General features: G+C 43.6%; 1 protein-coding gene across 2 annotated transcripts in view; it reads right to left on the bottom strand.

Annotated features, from left to right (window-relative positions):
* The window catches only part of DLG5 (discs large MAGUK scaffold protein 5), a 148,665-nt gene extending 130,449 nt beyond the window's left edge, over positions 1-18,216 (bottom strand). For both annotated transcript variants that reach the window (XM_036735412.1, XM_036735411.1), the window contains exon 1: positions 17,801-18,216. In XM_036735412.1, the coding sequence (XP_036591307.1) occupies positions 17,801-18,128 (328 nt within the window). In that variant the 5' untranslated portion in view covers positions 18,129-18,216. The remainder of the gene's footprint in view (positions 1-17,800) is intronic.
* Positions 18,217-18,699: the final 483 nt, after the last annotated feature.

Consider the following 18,699-nt stretch of genomic DNA (forward strand, 5'->3'; position numbering starts at 1 on the left):
CCTCTGGGGTCATTGAGTCCCCCACACCTTCATTTTACACAAGAGGAAACAAGAGAAGGGAATTGATTTCCCCAAGGTCACACGCAGATTAAGGTCTGATGGAGGATTTTAACCCAGGTCCTCTGACTCCAGATTCGGAGCTCCTTCCACTGCACCATGGCTGCTGTCCCTCTTTTAGGATGGTGTGGGGGTGGGGAAGGAACCTCCTGATTATTAGGCTTCTCATTAGAGGAATGAGATCAGAGACCACAAGTAGCAACCTCTTTCATACAGTCCAGCTCTTCACGATGATGCTAATAGCTACTTACTAACAATAAGTTCACATTGAAATAGCATTGAAATACATTAAGTTTATAAAATGTTACCCACCAGGATACTCTCCTGAGGTAATGCCGACAGTTATTGGATAAGGGAACTGAGGCTAGAAAAGGTAAAATAACTGTTCCTCAGGCTCCCTTTTTTTATGGAGATTTTCCTGATCTCAGCCGTGGCCAATAGCCCTACACCCCCAAAATTTAACTTCCAATTATTTATGTAAATGTTGCCTACCCTGTTAAAATGTAAGCTGGCTGCGGCCAGACTCTTTTATTGTTGTCTTTGTATACACAGCAGGTAGGTGTTTAATGAATTAACAGCATTTAATAAATGCTTTTTGATTGTCCCAAAGTCATAGCAAATATCAATCCAAGAGAGTTTCAGATCTAGGTCTCCAGATCCTAAGATCAGATATCAGGCAAGGAAGCAAAAAGCCTTATTAAAAAATATTGCCAAATACAAAAATGAGAAATAAATGAAGAATACTAACCACTCTTCTCAAGTTTGATCACTCAACTGCCCAGGCTGTATGTGAGGTGGGCAGGACAACCTAAGGTGAACATGATAACATCTGGAATTAGTGGAAGGTTCTATCAGTTCTACCAGCAAGGTTGGAGACAGTGATACCTCTCCATTCATTTTTTTTGTTTTGTTTGCTTTTTCTCAAAATGAGCAAAACTGAGAGGCTACTTTCTATAAAGCACAAAAAAAAGAACCCACATTAAGTTCCCTCTTAATACTGTCGCTCATGTCCAGAATTTCAGTTCAACCTGTATGAGATAGCCAGGTGGATAAGATGCCAAGGAACCCTGGAAGCAACCTCCTTCCGTGGAGGAAAACTCCTCTCCAGGAAATCAGCTTTCCAGGAAAAGCACAGCTCTAACAGCAACCTGGTTTCTTAGTCCCACTTCAGCCACCAATTTCAGTGAGCAGATTCCTGCAGGTCACTTCAACCTCTCTGGCCTCAATTTCCTCATCTGGCAAATGCAGAGAATCATCCCTGCTCTCCCAATTTCACAGAGCTGCCTTGAGGATCAAATGGGCCTGAAAATACATTACAGAACATACACCACTAAACAAAGGTTAAGTATTATTATTAAATTGCCTGCCTCCCCCCCAAAACAAAAAAGTAATTCTCTAAATGCTCTGATTAGCAATTAGCATAAAAGTAATTTTAAAATATTTTTTTTTCCCTAGAGAAATAGATTTCTGATTTATCTTAAAACTCAAGGAAGGCTTCTTTACATAGGTGTGAGGGAATATAGGTGTGGAATAATGTGTAAATTGGTAGAAAAAGTTGATATGTTTTGCTGAACTACTTTCTTACTCTTTGATTCTCTGTTATAAGGGATGGCATGCTCCATAAGGGAGAAGGGATGTATTTGGGAATGAATGAAGTTTGAGAACAGAGATGTCAATAATTATTTTTCAAGGAAAAAATTCAAAGAAGAATAATTAAGCACCTGTGGGCGGGGATGCTGACAAGGCAAATTTAACATGTTCTGAAGAAAATATACAAGAAGATTACTTGCCCAAATACCAAAGTGAAAGAGGCCTCCCTGGCTTCCTTCACATACCATCGAAAAGCCCACCTTCTAGAAGAAGCCCTTCTCAGTCCTCCTTAATCTTAGTGCTTCCCTTCCCTGTTTGTACGTTCTCTCTCCCACTGGACGGTGAATTCTTTGAGAGCGAGCACTGTCTTTTGCCTTTCTTTGTATCCACAGTGCTTAGGACAATGCCTCAAACATGTGCTTAATAAATGCCTATTGACTGACAAATTTGTTTTCATCTGGTCATCTTCTTTCCATTATAGAACTTTTAGAGTAAATAGAGTCCTATATCAAGGGTTCTTAAAATGGGGTCCTTGGAAAGAGTTCAGAAGATCTGTGAACTTCCATGGGGGGGGGGAGAATATATATACATATGTATATATATTTTTTTTCAACCTCTAACTAAAACTTCCATTATGAATGTTGGCAACAAACCCCAGTAAGATTAGCAATAATCACCAGTAGAAATCAAAGATATTTTCATATCTCTTTACAGTTGCTGCCAATATCTTAAAACATCACTCATGTTTTTCATTACTTTGAAATTACTCTAATTAATAGATCCACCCTTAAATTAGCCTCTATTTTAATATAAATGGTTTCTTTTGTAATCTTAGACATTTTGTTTTATGCATTTAAAAACATTTTCTGCGAAGAGGTGCCATAGGCTTGACCAGACTGAAAGAGGGTTCTATGACATATACACAAAAAGGGTTAAGGACCCCAGTCTGTATTAATCATTTTTCTTTCCATTCATAAGTGTTTTAACTTTTGCAAAGCACTTTCAAAGTCATTATCTCCCTTGATTCTCAGAGGCCCCATTTTGTTGATAAGGAAATAATCTCACAGAAGTGAAGTGACTCATTGAAAGTTACAGGGGGAGTCTGAAGCAGAATCCACATCAGAAGTCAAGTTTCTTTAATACTTTTCTAAGGTAAGGAGAAGGTGAAGGAGGAAGGGAAGGAAGAAAGGAGAGGAGAAGGGGAGGGATGAAAGGGAAGGGGAGGGGAAAGGAAGAGAAGAAGCATTTATTATGCACCTACTATGTGTCAAGAACTCTGCTAAGAGCTTTATAAATCTTACCTCCTCTGATCCACAAGAATGTCTAGGCTCAGGGAGACGGAAGTCAAGCTGTACTTGTGCTTAGGCAGATCACATTAGGCATAAAGTATTCCATTCTGGGCACCATATTTTAAGACAGACACCTAATAAATTGGAGAGCATCCACAAGAGGACAAAAGAATGGTGAAGAGTCTTGAGTTCATGACCATGGATAGATCAGTTAAAGAAAATAGGGGATGTTTGGCCTGGAGAAAAGAACACTAGGACAAGGGGTGTAGCCGTGACCTGACAGCTATCTTCAAATATCAGAGGGATTAGACTTCCTCTGTTTGGCTCTAGAGACTAGAGCAAGAAGGAACAAGGTAGAAGGTGCAGAGACAGACTGAGGCTTGAGGTTAGGAAAAATGTTCTTACAATGAAAGCCACCCTCAAGTGGCAGCTGCTGCCTTAATAGGCAGAGGACTCCCCCTTCCTTGAGTATGTCAAGCAAAGGTTGGCTGCTGATGATAGTAGAGGAAAGATTCTCAGTCACCTGCTGGTTAAACTGGTTGGCTGATGATTCCCCTTCCAATTCAGATTCTACATGATTCTGTGTATGACCCAAACAAGATATACACACACAAACATACAAAATAAATACAGGTGTTTAATATATGTTTATTGACTAACTGACAAAAGTAAAGACAAAGAATTCTGAAAAGGGAAGGAAATAAGCATTTATTAAGTGCCTAGTAGATTCCAGGCACTGTACTTTTTACAAATATCTCATTCGATCCTCACGATATTGGGAGTTACCTCCATTTTACAACTGAGGAAACTGAGGCAAACAGAGGTTATTAAGTGATTTGCCCAGGGTCACATTACTAGTAAATATCTGAGAGGCTGGATTTGAACTCAAGTCCTTCCTGATTCCAGGCCCAGCACTGTTCTCAACTTCATCACCAGCTGCCTCTAGAAAGACTTAGAAACCCTGACCCACACAATGGACAACCACAATTCCAGAGGACTCAAAATAAAACACGTCACCCACCTCCTGACAGAGAGGTGATAGGTTCAGATAGGTTCAGGTGATAGGTTGAGACTTCTTTTTTTTCTTTCTGGACATGGGCAATATGGGAATGTGTTTTGTTGACTATACATATTTTTAATGCAGAGTCATTTTTCTTGCTTTCTCATTGGGAGGTGGGGGGGAAGGGAGCAAAGGCAGATTTTCATTTAAAAAATAAGAAAAAAGAAAAAAGTGCTGAAGTAGGTAATCTTCATCTCGTCTGATGCAACCTTCTATAAGATTTTTGAAAACATTTGTTCCACTCTTTCCTTTAACCAAAGGCTCTTCCTCATTGCACAGAGAACATAAAGGGCCCTCAACAGTGAAAACGGTAATGTTCTCACTATTTCTGTGTGGGGGAACAACCTGCCTGAACTGAACCACCTCGTCTCAGATGGAGTAGCACACTGTACGGTGTCATTTCAGTCAGAAAGGACAAAGAGAACTCAGAATTATCAGCGATTCGTACTAATAAAGATGACAGCGCTTCTGCCTGTATAAATGTGCGGGAGGAATAGTGGGCAGTTTAACCACTCCAGATAGAATTTCTCCATGAGACAAGGAGCTCTACCCAGCACAACTACAGAATCAGTGTCTGCCCCATTAAATGTCAATGATTTTGAACTTGAGACACAACTGCAATCTCACAAACAGGCGTCACTGACTGCGTGACTCCATCGATTCCTGAGATTTTTTTTTTTAAACAAGAGCGTGCAAAACTTTTGCTCCTGCCTAGGAAATCCACATCGGCCCCAAACAGAATTAATGATCCAGTCACTGCTCCTCCCACCATCTCCACCTCCTGCTACTGTTTCCTGTCCCTCCCTGCTCAGGGACCAGCATAAGCCTAGACACATACACTCAAAGAGTTCTCCTCAGCCCTCCCCCCAGCTGTATGTCAAGAGGCTGGGGAAGGGCCAACTACAAAGGCAATGACTGAAAGCAGAGGCCCAGCCTCTTCAGTCTCTCCTTGGGGCTGCTGCCTGATTCTCATTAGGCCTGAGCTTATTTTCCTGGACTTTTAATATAAATGTTTCAAAAACATCCCAGCAGGGACAAAATGACCCCTATAAACTCCTGATCTTCGAAGGATGTCTTCTCTCCCTTGGCTCCCCAACATAAACCCTTCCACTCCAGCTAGACCAGCTGTCTTGTATCTATACACTATGCACTTTTCCACTTCCACACATCTGCCTGTGCAACTCTTTCTCTTCTGGATTGTACTGTCCACATGTCCTGATCTACCCATCCCTCAAAGCCCACCTGATCACTCCAGAGGATACAGGTTCAGACTTTGACCCTGATTCCATTTCCTCACCTATAAATGAGAGGTCAAGCTAGATCGTGGCTAAGGCCACCTTCAGGGGACCCCTCTTAATTCTAGTGCCTTCCCTCTCTTAATTATTTCCTGTTTATCCTGTCTATAACTTGTTTGTACATATTTGTTTGCTGGTTGTTGTTCTCATTAGATTGTTAACTCCTTGAGAATAGGGAGGGTCTTCTGCCTGTTCCGTACCCCTAGCACTTAGTACCTGGCACCTAGTAAGTGCTTAATAAATGTTAACTGACTTATAGGAAAAGTCCCCTATAGAATATAGGGTAGAGATCTTTCCACCTCTGAACTTACTGCTCATCAGACTTATTTAGCACTGACCAAATGCCACCTTATACTAGCTAGCCTTTTCTGTGGAGTCCCTGTCTCCATCCTTGGAGTACAGTCAACCAATCAACAATTACTGATTAAGCACCTGCTATGTGGACTGTCCTATAAGCTCCTGAAAGACAAGAAATGCAATCTTCCCTTCACAAGAAGTCACTCAATAAATCCACCGATTGATTAATGCACAAGCATCAGCAGGTACTTTAAGGGATCATTTCTTTTGGAAATCATCCATCACCCAGGGTTTAGAAAATTTAGGAACACAGAGATGGTAGAAGGGCTTCCTAGTCAATGAAAACTCCTAGGGAACCTGGGAAAGTAGGTTAGCAGAAAATAGATTCAGACCAGTAGCTTATACGATACAGCACAATAAGCTACAAATGGATGAGTGAACTAACTATATAGAAAATGTCACCTAATCAAAATATTAGAGGAGCAGGGAAGATGGGATCCCCCTTTCACAGAGGGAGAAGTCAGAGCCAATGGCACAGGAGATCCCAAGACAAAACAAAACTTCAATTCATAAAACTTTAAAGCTTCTTTAAATCAACGCTTCTAGAATATGAGGTTGGGGTGGGAAGAAAGGGAACCTTTACATCAAACATCTTAATTATTAAAGTCTGACATATCCTATATATAAGGAGGTAATACAAACCTAAGACCAAAAGCCATTCACCAATCAACAAATGGTCAAAGGATATTAAAGTTAGAAAAAAAAAACACAGGCCATCAACAACTATATAATATAGCCAGGTGTGCTGACACATGCCTGTAACTTCCTGCTACAGGGTCTACCTGCCTCAAGCATCTCCCCACTCCAATCCAACCTCCATTCAGCTACTAAAGTGATTTTTCTAAAATGAAGGTCCAATCATCAGATAACTACAACACAAAAGAGAAAAAAAGTATATACCAATTCAAAGAAGGTACTTAAAGAGATGCTAGGAAGAAAAGATTATTTTCCATTGGAAAACAGAACTGTTGTTTTGCAGAGTAATGGGACCCAAGGCAAGACTGGATAAATGAAACCCAGAGATGATCCATAACAGTCATTTTTGTCCAATGGCTTCATCCTCATCCACCCATATCAGAGCCCCAACATGAGAAACAAATGGGGGGGAGGAGAGTACCTAAGACACAGTGACCTGGTGGGACCACTCCCTGGCATTCATCTGTTACTGGCACATTCACATTCACTCATTTGATGAGACAGAACAATGCGAAGAGCCCTAGACCTAGAATTGGAACCCCAGCTCCAGCCATGGGCAAGTCACTTAATTTCTGAGCTTCAGTTTCCTCTTCTATAAAATGGGAACAATTCTTCTTTTACCACCTACTTCACAGAGTTGCCATCAGCTTAGTCAAGTGCATTCTTTAAAATACCCCATAAATACAAACTGCTATGACTACTCATTTCTAACTGGACTGGGTAAATCTACAAAGGACCCCTGATCTCTAATCTATCACCAGACATTATTTGTTGCACTCCCTGCTTTTTTTTTTTAAAGGAAATCATCTGAGTTAAGGTTGTCATGTGATTGTCCAAGGCAGATCACACTCAGTATCCCAAACTGGTTTTTCTCCTCATCTTTATGAAAATCTTTTCTCCCAACATTTTTAGCAAATGACAGAGACAAAGACAGAGAGAGACAGGAAGGAGAAGGAAGGAGGGGGAGAAGGAGAAAGAGAAGGGAGATGAGAAAGAAGGAGGGAGAGAGGAGAGAGAAGAGAGAAAGGAGGGAAGGATGGAGGGGAAGGAGAGAAAAAGGGAGAGGAAGAGAGAGAAGGAAGGAATGAGGGAAAAGGGAGGGGAAGAGAAAAAGAGAGAGGGGGAGAAATGAGGGAGGGAGGGAGGGAGAGGGAGAGGGAGGGAGAGAGAGAGAGAGAGAGAGAGAGAGAGAGAGAGAGAGAGAAGCACAAGGCAAAGATGGACACACAGAGACACAACCAAAGAGACAGAGACAGAGTCTTTGTAACTCAATCCACCTCAACTTTGTGCTGTGTCTAAGCAACCACTGGTCAGAACAGTTAAAACCTAGGTGGCTTTAGCTTTGTCACAAGAAAAAAAATAGAAAAGAAAAGGAAAAAAAGGGACTCTGACCACCTTGTAGCCATCCATGCCATGGTGCTCTACACTAAATTTTAGTTGAATGTGTGAACCTATCCCCCCATGTGAACAGATCCTCTGGATATGATGAATGTGTTGAACTAAGCCAAGGAAAAGGAGCCTATGATGAAATCTATGAAGCATCTCATCCATCCTATTCCTCATCCCAGAATCCAGTCTTGCAAAAGATTGAGTCAGGCCAGAATGGACAACTGAAGGACCTTGAAACTAAGTGTCAGATCCTAGTTTCAGCCCTGTATGAGACAACTTCACCTGACTGCGCCTCTGTTAAAGATTCCTTCTTATTCTAAGTCACTGAAAGGACGAAACAAGGATAATGAAATTATCTTCAGCATGTAAGAATAAACAAGTGTGGCCTTAAGTTATGGAATACTTAATATGGAGGGTACAGACCTCTCAGGACCAGAAAGATGGGCTGACCCAGTGATACCTTCCAACCCACAGTAACTATTTTTTTATTAGCCAAGCATACTTGCCTGACTTATTTGTTGGCAATTTTAAAAGAGCACCTTCCATCCTGAAAGGAAACCTAGAGCTCGTAAACTAAGGCAGCAGCCAAAGGCAAAATTGTCCTGGAAATAAAGGCTCCACCTTTCTCCTTTCTTTGGGTAGGTAGGGCACTATGGGTGTGGAATACCGTGTATGTGATGTCAGCCTTGGTTGATGTGTTGGTAGGTTTTAATGAACTCTTTTCTATCTTCTGCTACACAGGATGGCTCTCTGGAAAGGATAGGTTCTCTGGGAAAGGAAGATGATATTTCAAATGAAAGTGACAACTAAAAAAATTTAAAAAAAGAGAACTGGACACACCACTAATTTCTTTACCTTAACTTATTTCTGCTACCTCAGCTACCAGACCTGCTCCTGCTCTGGGACACAAGGCTGGCATTTTCTTATGGAAATCACAGAATCTCAGAACAGGAAGGGGCCTTAGAGGTCCACTCATCTAACCTACCCCATACATGAATCCCTTTGATTGTATCCCAGAAAGAAAGGCACCCAGCCTCTGAATGGTGATGGAAACCTCATTACTTCAGGTTTCCAAATCTAAATGAATTATTAGGAAGTTCATTTTTATGTCAAATGAAAAATCTGCCTCTCTGTGACTTCTGCCCAATGGCCCCAATTGTTCCTATGTAACTACAAAGAATATGTCCACCCTCTCTTCCAAACAAAGAGTCCTTCAAACACCTGAAGAAAGCGATCTCATTTCCTCCCAACCCCTTGGTCTTTTCTTTGCCCCCAATTACTTTAAAAAGTTGTCCGTCACACGATGTGGTTTCTGTGTCTCCAAAACTTACTCTAATCTTAAAATATTCAAAAATGTGACCTATATCTGGATATATCATTTCAGATACGGTCTGACCAGCAAAAGGTACAGTGGGATGGACAACTCCCCAAACTCTTCCATGTTCAACTGCCCCTGCCTTTGAATTCAAGTAAAAGGGGCTGCCAGGTGACATACTGGGCCTGGTGTCAGGAAGACCCAAGTTCAAATTCAGCTTCAGGCATGTCCTAGCAGTGTGATCCTGGGCAAATCATTTACCCTGTCTGCCTCACTTTCCCCAACTGTAAAAATGGGGATAATAATAGCACGTACTTCCCAGCGTCATCATGAGGATCAAACAAGATAGTATTTGTAATATTCAGCATAATATAATATTCAGCTTGGACACAGTAGATGCTTAATAAATTCTTCCTTCTTTCTTTGGCATACTGGCTGGACTGACTGGTACCTGAGTACAAATCCTGCTTCTCACTTATACTTACGTGTCTATGGGCAAGTCACGTACCCTCTTCAATTATAAAATATATAAATTATAATTATAAATTATAAAATCACTTGTAAATCATAAAATGAAGGGGTGGCACTTAATGTCCTCTAAGGTGCACCTCACTCTAAATTTAGGACTTAGGAGAGTCACTTTAGTACAGATCTTCCCAATGGCCCATCTACAGCTGTCTGCAAACCAGTAACAAAGTCAAACAGCTAGTAAAGCAGCCACTCTTACAATGCCCTGCATCCTTTGCACCGCTATAGATCTTGCCTTTACATCAGCTGTCTTTCACCTGTCTTCACAAAGTTCCTTCCAGACAGGGTCAAGCCAGGTATTCCTCTTCCTGTTTTAGAGACAGGGAAACTGAAATCCAGAGAAGTTTAGATAACTTCCCCAAGGTCACAGAGCAGAGTTCATGGCAGAACCAGAGCAAAAACCCAAGACTCCCGATTCCCAGGTCAGCTACTTTGGAACCCATGCTATTAGGAAAGCATTCACAGCCATCTGAAAGGCAATGTGCTGCCTCCACATGAATCCTGGAATCCAGCCCCAGTGGGTTTGACCTTACTAGTCTCAGTCCTTGCCAGGCAAGTGACTGATAACTTTCCACCTGCTTCCATCAGAGGGGTGCTGGAAGAACTGAAGAGGTTAGTGTACGTCCATGAGAGACAAGCAAGCCTTCCCCATCCCCCATCCCCAACTTCCCACAGCTTTCAGCTAAGTATTAATTTACCCCATACTGGCTCTGTGTAGATTACTTTCCTGGATGACGTGAAGAGGACTTTGGCTTGCTAAGGGTCACACTATTCATTCAGTATAATCAGTCTGCCCTGGTAGTAAGCGGGGGAGGGGTCAGTGTGGATAAATGTAATCCAGACGTCATTCAGAGACCTCATGTCGGCCATTCATTTTCCACTTCTGCCTCCAAACCTTTCTTGTTAAACCAGACTATGAAGCAGAAAGAAAAGAGTAACTGAATGAAAGTCTGTCTTCTCTCCCTTCCCTCCCTCAGCCTTCATGTACTAATGGGTTATTTAAGCTATTATTGCTTATTATTTTAAATTAGTTACTGGTGTGTCATAATCCCCCCCCCTAAAATGAAAGATTTAAAGGGGCAGAACTCATGTCATCTAAACTCTATCTCTCCCCAGGAGAAACTAGCACAAGAGGGGGCATTTAACAAATGCCTGTGGAATTAAATTCTCGTAACCGTTCATCGTCTAGAAGCAGGGGAAATAAGTAGATGGAAGGAGGGGAAGTAAAAAGCAAATGGAGAAAAAGAAATGCAGAAGGTCCTGCATAACAGAGAAATTGAAAATTCTGCAACTCAAAAATTAAGTTAGTAGACTCCTACTACCAAAAATGCTTGGCATAAATACATGCAAAAATAGATGGGGCTTTATATATGTATGTGTCTACATCTATGTCAAAATTATTGCATCTTAGCATGTTTCAGGGAAACCTGGGAAGACTTGCATGAACTGATGCAGAACGAAGTGAGCAGAACCAGGTTTGTAAAAACAGCTTTGAAAGACTTAAGAACTCTGATCAATGAGATGACCAGCCATGCTGTGGCGATAACCTCCTAACAGAAAGGTGATGGACTTAACTGGCAGAATAAGACATTTTCTGACACCACCATTATGAGGATTTATTTTGCTTGACTAGACATATGTCATAAGTTTTGTTTGTTTGTTTTTTAAGGGCAGAAAGGGGGAGGTGGAAGAAAGAGAGGGGCTGGCAGTAGGGCTGTCAAACAAAAAAGGAGGGGGTCACTGAAGCATTTTTTAAATGACAGGCAAAAACAGGAGAAAGGCAGGAAGGAAACACAAACAAGTAAGACAGCTTCGAAAGTGGCATATTGAATTTGTTAAGACACTAAAAAGAAAAAGTAAGCTATACCTCATCAGTATTTGTAATTTCATGTACAATCCTCTTTTTCTATTCTAACTTGCATATGGAAATGCTCGTTTGATTTGGTATTTTTAAGTTCAGAATTTTTATTAAAGATTGTTCTCTGTAGTTGCTCATTCTAGTAAAGTCCAGACTTCTTAGCACTCTAGTCTCTCCACAATGAAGAGCATCTTTCGAACCTTACTTACTTTCCCCCACTCCCCAAACACTGACATCCCCCCCCAGCTGGACAGGTCTACCCACTGTCACTCATTCAATAAGTATTTCTCAAGCATTTGCTTTGTGCCAAGCACAGCAGGGCACGATGGAAAGAGCATCAGATTTGGAGAGCAAGGATTTGCCATCAAGTCAAATGTTCTCACTTCATCTCCTGGGCCTCTATTTCCTCAACCATAAAATGAGGAACTGGACTAGAGGGTCTCTGAGGTCTCTTCCAAGCTCTAAATCTGTGATACTATGAATATGAGAAAATGGATCGATATGGAGCCTGGATTAAATGCTTGTGGATCGACTTACTGCGCCACCTCACAAATACATCCCCTCCTATTTTCCCTGTCACATCTCTGTGCCAGGCCCTCATTATCATCCTCTTGGTCTATGCAGTAATCTCCTCCATAGTCTTTTCCACCTCTACTCTCTCCCTTCTATTAATTCATTATTAATACCACTGCCAAATTAATCTGTTTTATGCATTCAGGCTGCATCACTCAAAAGTCTCCAGTGGATCCCTTTTGCCTATGACACCAAATTAAAGGTATTCAAAGCCCTCCATAATCTGATACATCCCTAGCTTCCCAGGATCCCTTCGCAGTATTCCCCTTTGGATGACATACTCTATTCTAATTGGATTTACTGCCATTCCTTGTGTTGTTGTGTTTGTCCTTCATTCTTGAAGAGGACCATGACATCAGGAAATGATGACATGACTTGCGATTGACTTGGATTTGAGTGAGGGAGAATTGTGCAAGGTCGTCAGCCTCACTTTCTCCTCCAGAGCCATCTCAATGGCCTGATATTCACCCAGGCTGGCCCAGGATGCATTGCTAAGGCTAAGGTCTTTGGAGGTTCTCACTTTGAGTGAGGTGATGCCCATTCAGTGAATAGGCCTCTTTAAGAAGTTAATCAAGGTATGACCCCTTTAATAAAAAACTCAAGAAAAAAAAATCAAACTGGGAGGGGAGGACCCTCAGGGTTCCTGCCCAAAAGAGAAAGTTACTGTTTAGTGCCTGTTCCTCCAGTATGCTTTCTTCCACACTGCTTTCTATACCTCTATACCAGTATGCCTTGTTTCTGTCTACCCATCCTTTTCAACTTAACTCTGATACCACATCCTCCATCAAAGTTTCCCTGATCCTATGACCCTACCCCAGTAAGCAACAACCTTCATACAGCATTTGGATTGTGCCCCTTTTGTCATCTTAATAAGGATCATTTTGGATTACGGGTATACGTCATAGCCCCCTACGCTGTTGTTGAGTTGTTTCAGTCACACTTGACTCTTCGTTACCCCATTTGAGGTTTTCTTTGGCACAGATACTAGACTGGTTTGCCATTTTCTTTGCTGGCTCATTTTACAGATGAGGAAACTGAGGCAAACAGGGTTAAAAATGACCCAGGGTCACCCAGCTAGTAAGCGTCTGAGGCCAGAACTGAACTCACAAAAATGAGTCTTCCTGAGTCTAAGCCAGTGCTCTATCCACTTGGCCACTTAGCTGACCTGCCTCCTACTCTACTACAAAATTGATGAGGACAGGCAACCATGTTGTACCCATTTTTGAAGCCCATCTAGTACCTAGGACAGTGCAGTGTACATAAAAGACCCTGATCAAATGTCTGAAGGTGAAGTTCTTAAGAAGGAAGGACAACCTGCTAACTCACTCAGATCTAATAGCCACTGAAGACACAAAAGGAAGACAAAAACTGGAGGGGAGAAAGATTGTACTTCACTGTCATGACACTGTGGAAAAAAAGCATTGGATTTGGATTCAAAGGACCTAAGTGGGAACTCCAGCTTTATCACTTGCTTACCTGTGTGACCTTGGTCAAGTCACAACCTCTCCAGGTTGTGACTCAGTCTAATAATCCTATGATCCTAATAGCCAATTAGCAGTAAGTGCCTTGGAAACCTTTAAATATTCATTCTCAGACTTTTCCACAGTGAAATGCCTTCTGTTGTTTCACTTTATAACACACCTCCCCCTCTCCCAAAATACCATGGATGTCCACTTGATTTTTTTTTAATGTTGACATTTAAGAGATTTAGGGGGAGAAAATGGGAAGCCTGTGCAGACCTTCAATACCTGAAATCACACATCACAAAAATCATCTGGTTCAACTCTCTCAATTTACAAATAAGGAAACCAAAAGAGACTAGTTCAGGGTCACACAGGAAGTGAACAGATGAGCCAGGAGTAGGCTCCTGGTCCCCTGGCTCCCTGACCAGCTTTTTTTTTTAACCAGTGCATCACACTCACCCTGTAACATTACAAAACATGGTTTGGGAATCATTGTTCTAGAGCAGGAATCCTTAGCCTGGAGTCTATGAATTCAAGTGGGGGTGGGGGGAAGAGGGGGTGGCGATTACCTTAATTTCATTAATCTTTGTTTTCCTTTCTAATCCTATGGATTTTATTTTATGCACTTAAAAATATTACTCTAAGTCAGGCTTCCAATTGCCAAGGAGGTCCTCACACAAAAATAAGAACTCCTGTTCCAAAGAGTAAACATCTTAACTCCATCACATCTCTGGATCAGCTTCTGTCCCCTAAAGGCACCTTTAACCAAGACATAGAAAACAAAGAGGACATCTGTGTATGGAAAACAACATGTTTATTTCAGGTACTCCACGGAGTCCTCACCCAGTGCCTGTGAAGCTAGCTCTGGGTTTTCCCAAGCTATGCCGGAGGAACATGAGCTCTGTCAGGTTCTACTACCCTGCAAAGGCTTTGAGCCCAGTCTAACAACAGACACTCTGCTATCTGAGGACCACCCCAACCAAGTTTAGGGAGGCTCATACCAAGATGTCGGCCCCTAGGGAATGGAATATTTGGCCACAGCAACCCATAAAACACAGAAAAATGAAGCATTTTAACAATTATTTTAAATTAGACACGATTTGAGATTGTTATTAACAGTGGTAATAAAAATCATACACTTACACAGCACTTTAGGGTATATGATAGTGGACATTTACAGATCATTTTAAGTTTTACAAAGCACTTTACACAGTGTCTTATTTGAGTCTCATCACCACTATGAGGCGGATAGCAGGAGTGTTACCGTCCTCATTTCACAGATGTAGATGAGGAAACTGAGTCTCAGAGAGCAGCTTCCAGCACAAGGCAGGCACTAAATCGATGCTTTTTGAATGGGGGAGGGGAATGGTATTTGAATTAGTCATAGGACCTGGGTTTCAGCGCCTCTCTGCTAATGATGACCTCTATGTGACCTTGGCCAAATCAATCCACTTCTAATGAGGGGACTTGAAGATGAGATGACTCTCTAAATCTAGAATGTTCTGACTTGACCGCGGTCACAGAGCCCAGCATCCCATGCAGGTCTTGAGCCCAGGTGCACTGATTCCAAACCCAATGTTCTTTTCACTACATCCTACTGCCTTCCTTTAAAAAGCAAGGCTAAAATCTTAACAACTAAGGGGCAGTGTCGCTTGGTGGAAAGGCAGTGAATCTGGAGTCTATAGAGATCTGCTTTTAAATCCTTCCTCTGACACTGACTAGAGATGCAGCTCTGGGCAAGTCACAAGCTCCCTAAGCCCCCCCATTTCCTCAATTTGGAAAATGGGGGGAGAGGAAGAATACCTGGACCTACCTACCTACCTTCAACAACAGTCAGTCCAAACCTGCAATTTCATCCATGTAAAGAACTCCCAGTGTAGAAACTTGATGCAGGTAAGCAACTATCTGTAAGCATAGCATTAGAAAGTTGCCTGGCTTACCAAGAAGTCAATTGACTTATCCACAGTCACACAGTTATGTTTAGAGTCAGCCCTTGAACCAAAACATCTAGGTGACACACAATAAAGCACTGGACCTGGAGTCAGGAAGACCTGAATTCATATATGACGTCAGACACTTGCTAGCTGTGAGACACTGGGCAAGTCACTTAACCTCTCTGCCTCGGTTTCCCTATTTGTAAAATGGGCATAATAATAGCATCTACTTCCAAGGGTTATTGTAAGATCAAATGAAATTAATATTTGTAAAAGAATAAAATGCTTAGTCCAGTGCCTGATACATAGTAGGCACTTAGTAAATACTTGCTTCCTTCCTTCCTGACTCCAAGGCTGGCCCTCTATTCCACGTTCCACCTACCTACTCAGAATAGAGCCCCATATATAAACATCAGCTAGTATGATCATCAATGTCAAAATCTTTAAAAATATGAATTTATACTCTGAAAAAAATATTTAAGCTTAAAAAAATTTTCCCCATAAGTTTAACTTTGATCAATCCAAAGGGTGAGGCCAGTTCCTCTCCTACCACCTGACCCACAAATCGATCTGCTGAAAATGCCACGTAATTAGGACAAATTGTAGTACTTCTTGCATCCTCAAAAGCCCTCCACTCCTCCCCCAACTTTTTTCTTAACCAGACCTGAGATACCACAGATGTAGGGAACTCCCAGAAAGAAAACTCCCTCCAACAAAGCAGATCAACAACTGGAATGAAACTAACCGTAATTATCATTCTAGAAAGCTGCCTAAGGCACTGAACAGTGAAAACAATGTGTCCAGGGTTACCCAGCCAAGAAAGTTAAAATCGGAATCTGAACTTGGGGCTTCCCAACTCCAGGACCCACCTCCCGTCTCCTCCACCACGTTGCCTCTCAACCTCATCTGCAGAAGCACTTTATAAAACATAAAGTGTATCCCACACAAGAATATTCCAAGTGAGGCAAGAGAACAAGGGCATGTAACAGACACAATGAATAGGCTTTACAATGTAGCTTTGAAGGGGAGGGATGGAGACAGTCGAACTGGCAGGGCCCTAAACCTAGAACAAGCTTCCTATATAACCAAGGCATTCGGAGTCACAGTTTCCTCCAGTTTTCCAAACAAGGATGAGGAGCCCAATGCATACACCTCACTGGCTTGTTATGGAGAGCACCTAATAAAAATGATTGCCTTAATAAGCAAGGCTTTTAATGGCCAAATGAACAGGTCTGGATCTGTTTCCCCACAGCCACTGAGGGCATATTTCTCAGGCCTTTCTCTCAGCTCTCTCCTAAAAAAGGGTCTGGCTCTTTAAAAAGGTGGCATCCACTCCTCCCCTGCCATGCCCCAACTGCTGAACAGTAACAGGTGCCACTGAAACAACTCAAGGGGAGAAGACAGGGATTTTGTCACGTTTGGTATACCCCTGGGCAAGTGCCTCCTCCACTGGGCTTCCCCTTCTAAAAGATGTTTTGGTTAACATCCAAAAGGCACATCCCCCAAAACAAGCCTCTAGCCTGCCGAACCCCTGCTCAGAAATTCCTAGATGTCCCTCACCCAAGTGCAAATCTCACACACACCAACAGAATCAGCAGCAGCAGAAGAGAAGCAAAGGAATGCTTAAAACCTCCATCCAATCCTCAACTCTGGGAAGCGTGTGCAGGGTCAGAGCTGGACCCCAGCAGCAACTTCCCTGGTTTTCCCACAATAGGATGCAATTTCCTCAACTTTTCTCACTCCAGGCTTTCCTAGAATGCACAACAGGCCATACTTTATCACCCACTCCCCCCTTGAGGAATATTCCCCTCTAGGGCTTAATCTTTGGGACTGGATCTTGGGAGGACAGGAAAAGCCAAGAAGAGGAAAACTAACAGGGGAGCAGATGTTGGTGGGATTCCAAACAGGGCCTAGCAATACTTGGTTGCTTCCACTATCCAAATGAAAAGTACAGAAACAGTCTCCCAAGGGAACTCCCTAAAGAGCTTTAAAAATAGGCTTAAGCAACATCCACTGTGAGTAGTGAAAGCAGGAAGCAGGACCAGATGGCCTCCTGAGGTTTCCCCCAGTTCATGGGGATTCTAACCGGGGATTCTAGGAGGTCAAGGGCAGCCCCACATACACCTACTTAGAGGCTTCCACTGCACTGTTCCCAAGGAAAATGCAGGATAAGTTAGGAGACCAAAAGCAGCTTCCCATCTACCCAGAATAGGGCAAGATCCCCATATAGATTGGGGCAGGGAGTGGGGGGAGCATCTGTCCACTGCAGTCTATAGGACCTCAAGAATTAAACTTAGAAAGGGGAAGGAGGTCGGTTCTGGTTACAAAGAAAGTCTTTTGAGATGTTCCCCAAATGAGGAGGGGGGGCCCGAAGCAGGAGAGAATCCTGCACTCACCTGCACCCTCTGAGGGCTGAGGGGCCCCTGCCACTCCGTTCAGGTAAAGGATGGGGAGCAGGTGAGGCTGGGTCTTCTCCAGGGCCACCCGAAGGTCCTGGAAGTGGTCTCGCTCCTTAGAGAGCAGGAGCTTGAGCAGCAGCTCCGCCTTGGCCCCGGGGCCCCCAGCCCCTCCAGCCGCGGCCGTGTCCTCTTCCAGCTGCCTGCGGTCCCCGGCACTCAGGGCTCCGGCTGCCTCCAGCAACCCCAGGACGGCTTCCACTTCAGTCATGGCCTGAGCCAGGCTCTGCTGACAATGAGCAAGCAGCTCCCGGTGCTTTGGCTCCATGGCTCCAAGGAGCTTCACCCGTGGGCTTCCCCACGCACCCCCCTTCCCCAGTGGCCTCCTTCGGCCAGGAGAGTGTTCTAGGAGGGGGGCTTCAAGCGCTCCCCTAATCCGGGGGCTGATGCGCCCAGACTCGGCAAAAAAAAAAAAAAAAACCCTCCTGCCTGGGGCTGGGCACAGGACCGCTTGGCAACGGTGGCTGCGGCGGCGGCTGCTGCTGCTGCTGGGGCGCCCCCCAGGCTGGCGGGCGAGCGGGCAGGCGGGCGGGCGACTTAACTGCAACCCTAGTGTGGCGGGAGCCGGGGCTCCCGGGGGGCCATGGAGAGGGGCGCAGGGCTCAGAGGCGGCCGACTCCCGGGCTCAAGAGCGCAGCCATGTTGGCTGCTGCTGCTGCAGCGGGGCTGGAGGAGGAGGAGGAGGAGGAGGAGGAAAAGAAGGAGGAGGAGGAGGAAAAGAAGGAGGAGGAGGAGGAGGTGCAGGCGGCTGTGGTGTCCGGGGCGCGCCCCGAGGCCGGACTCCAGCCAGGCATGCCCCCCACCCACCCACCCAGCTCACCTCCGCCTTCTCCGACCGT

Source organism: Trichosurus vulpecula, chromosome 8, assembly GCF_011100635.1.
Source record: "Trichosurus vulpecula isolate mTriVul1 chromosome 8, mTriVul1.pri, whole genome shotgun sequence".
In the NCBI taxonomy this organism is placed as follows: domain Eukaryota; kingdom Metazoa; phylum Chordata; class Mammalia; order Diprotodontia; family Phalangeridae; genus Trichosurus; species Trichosurus vulpecula.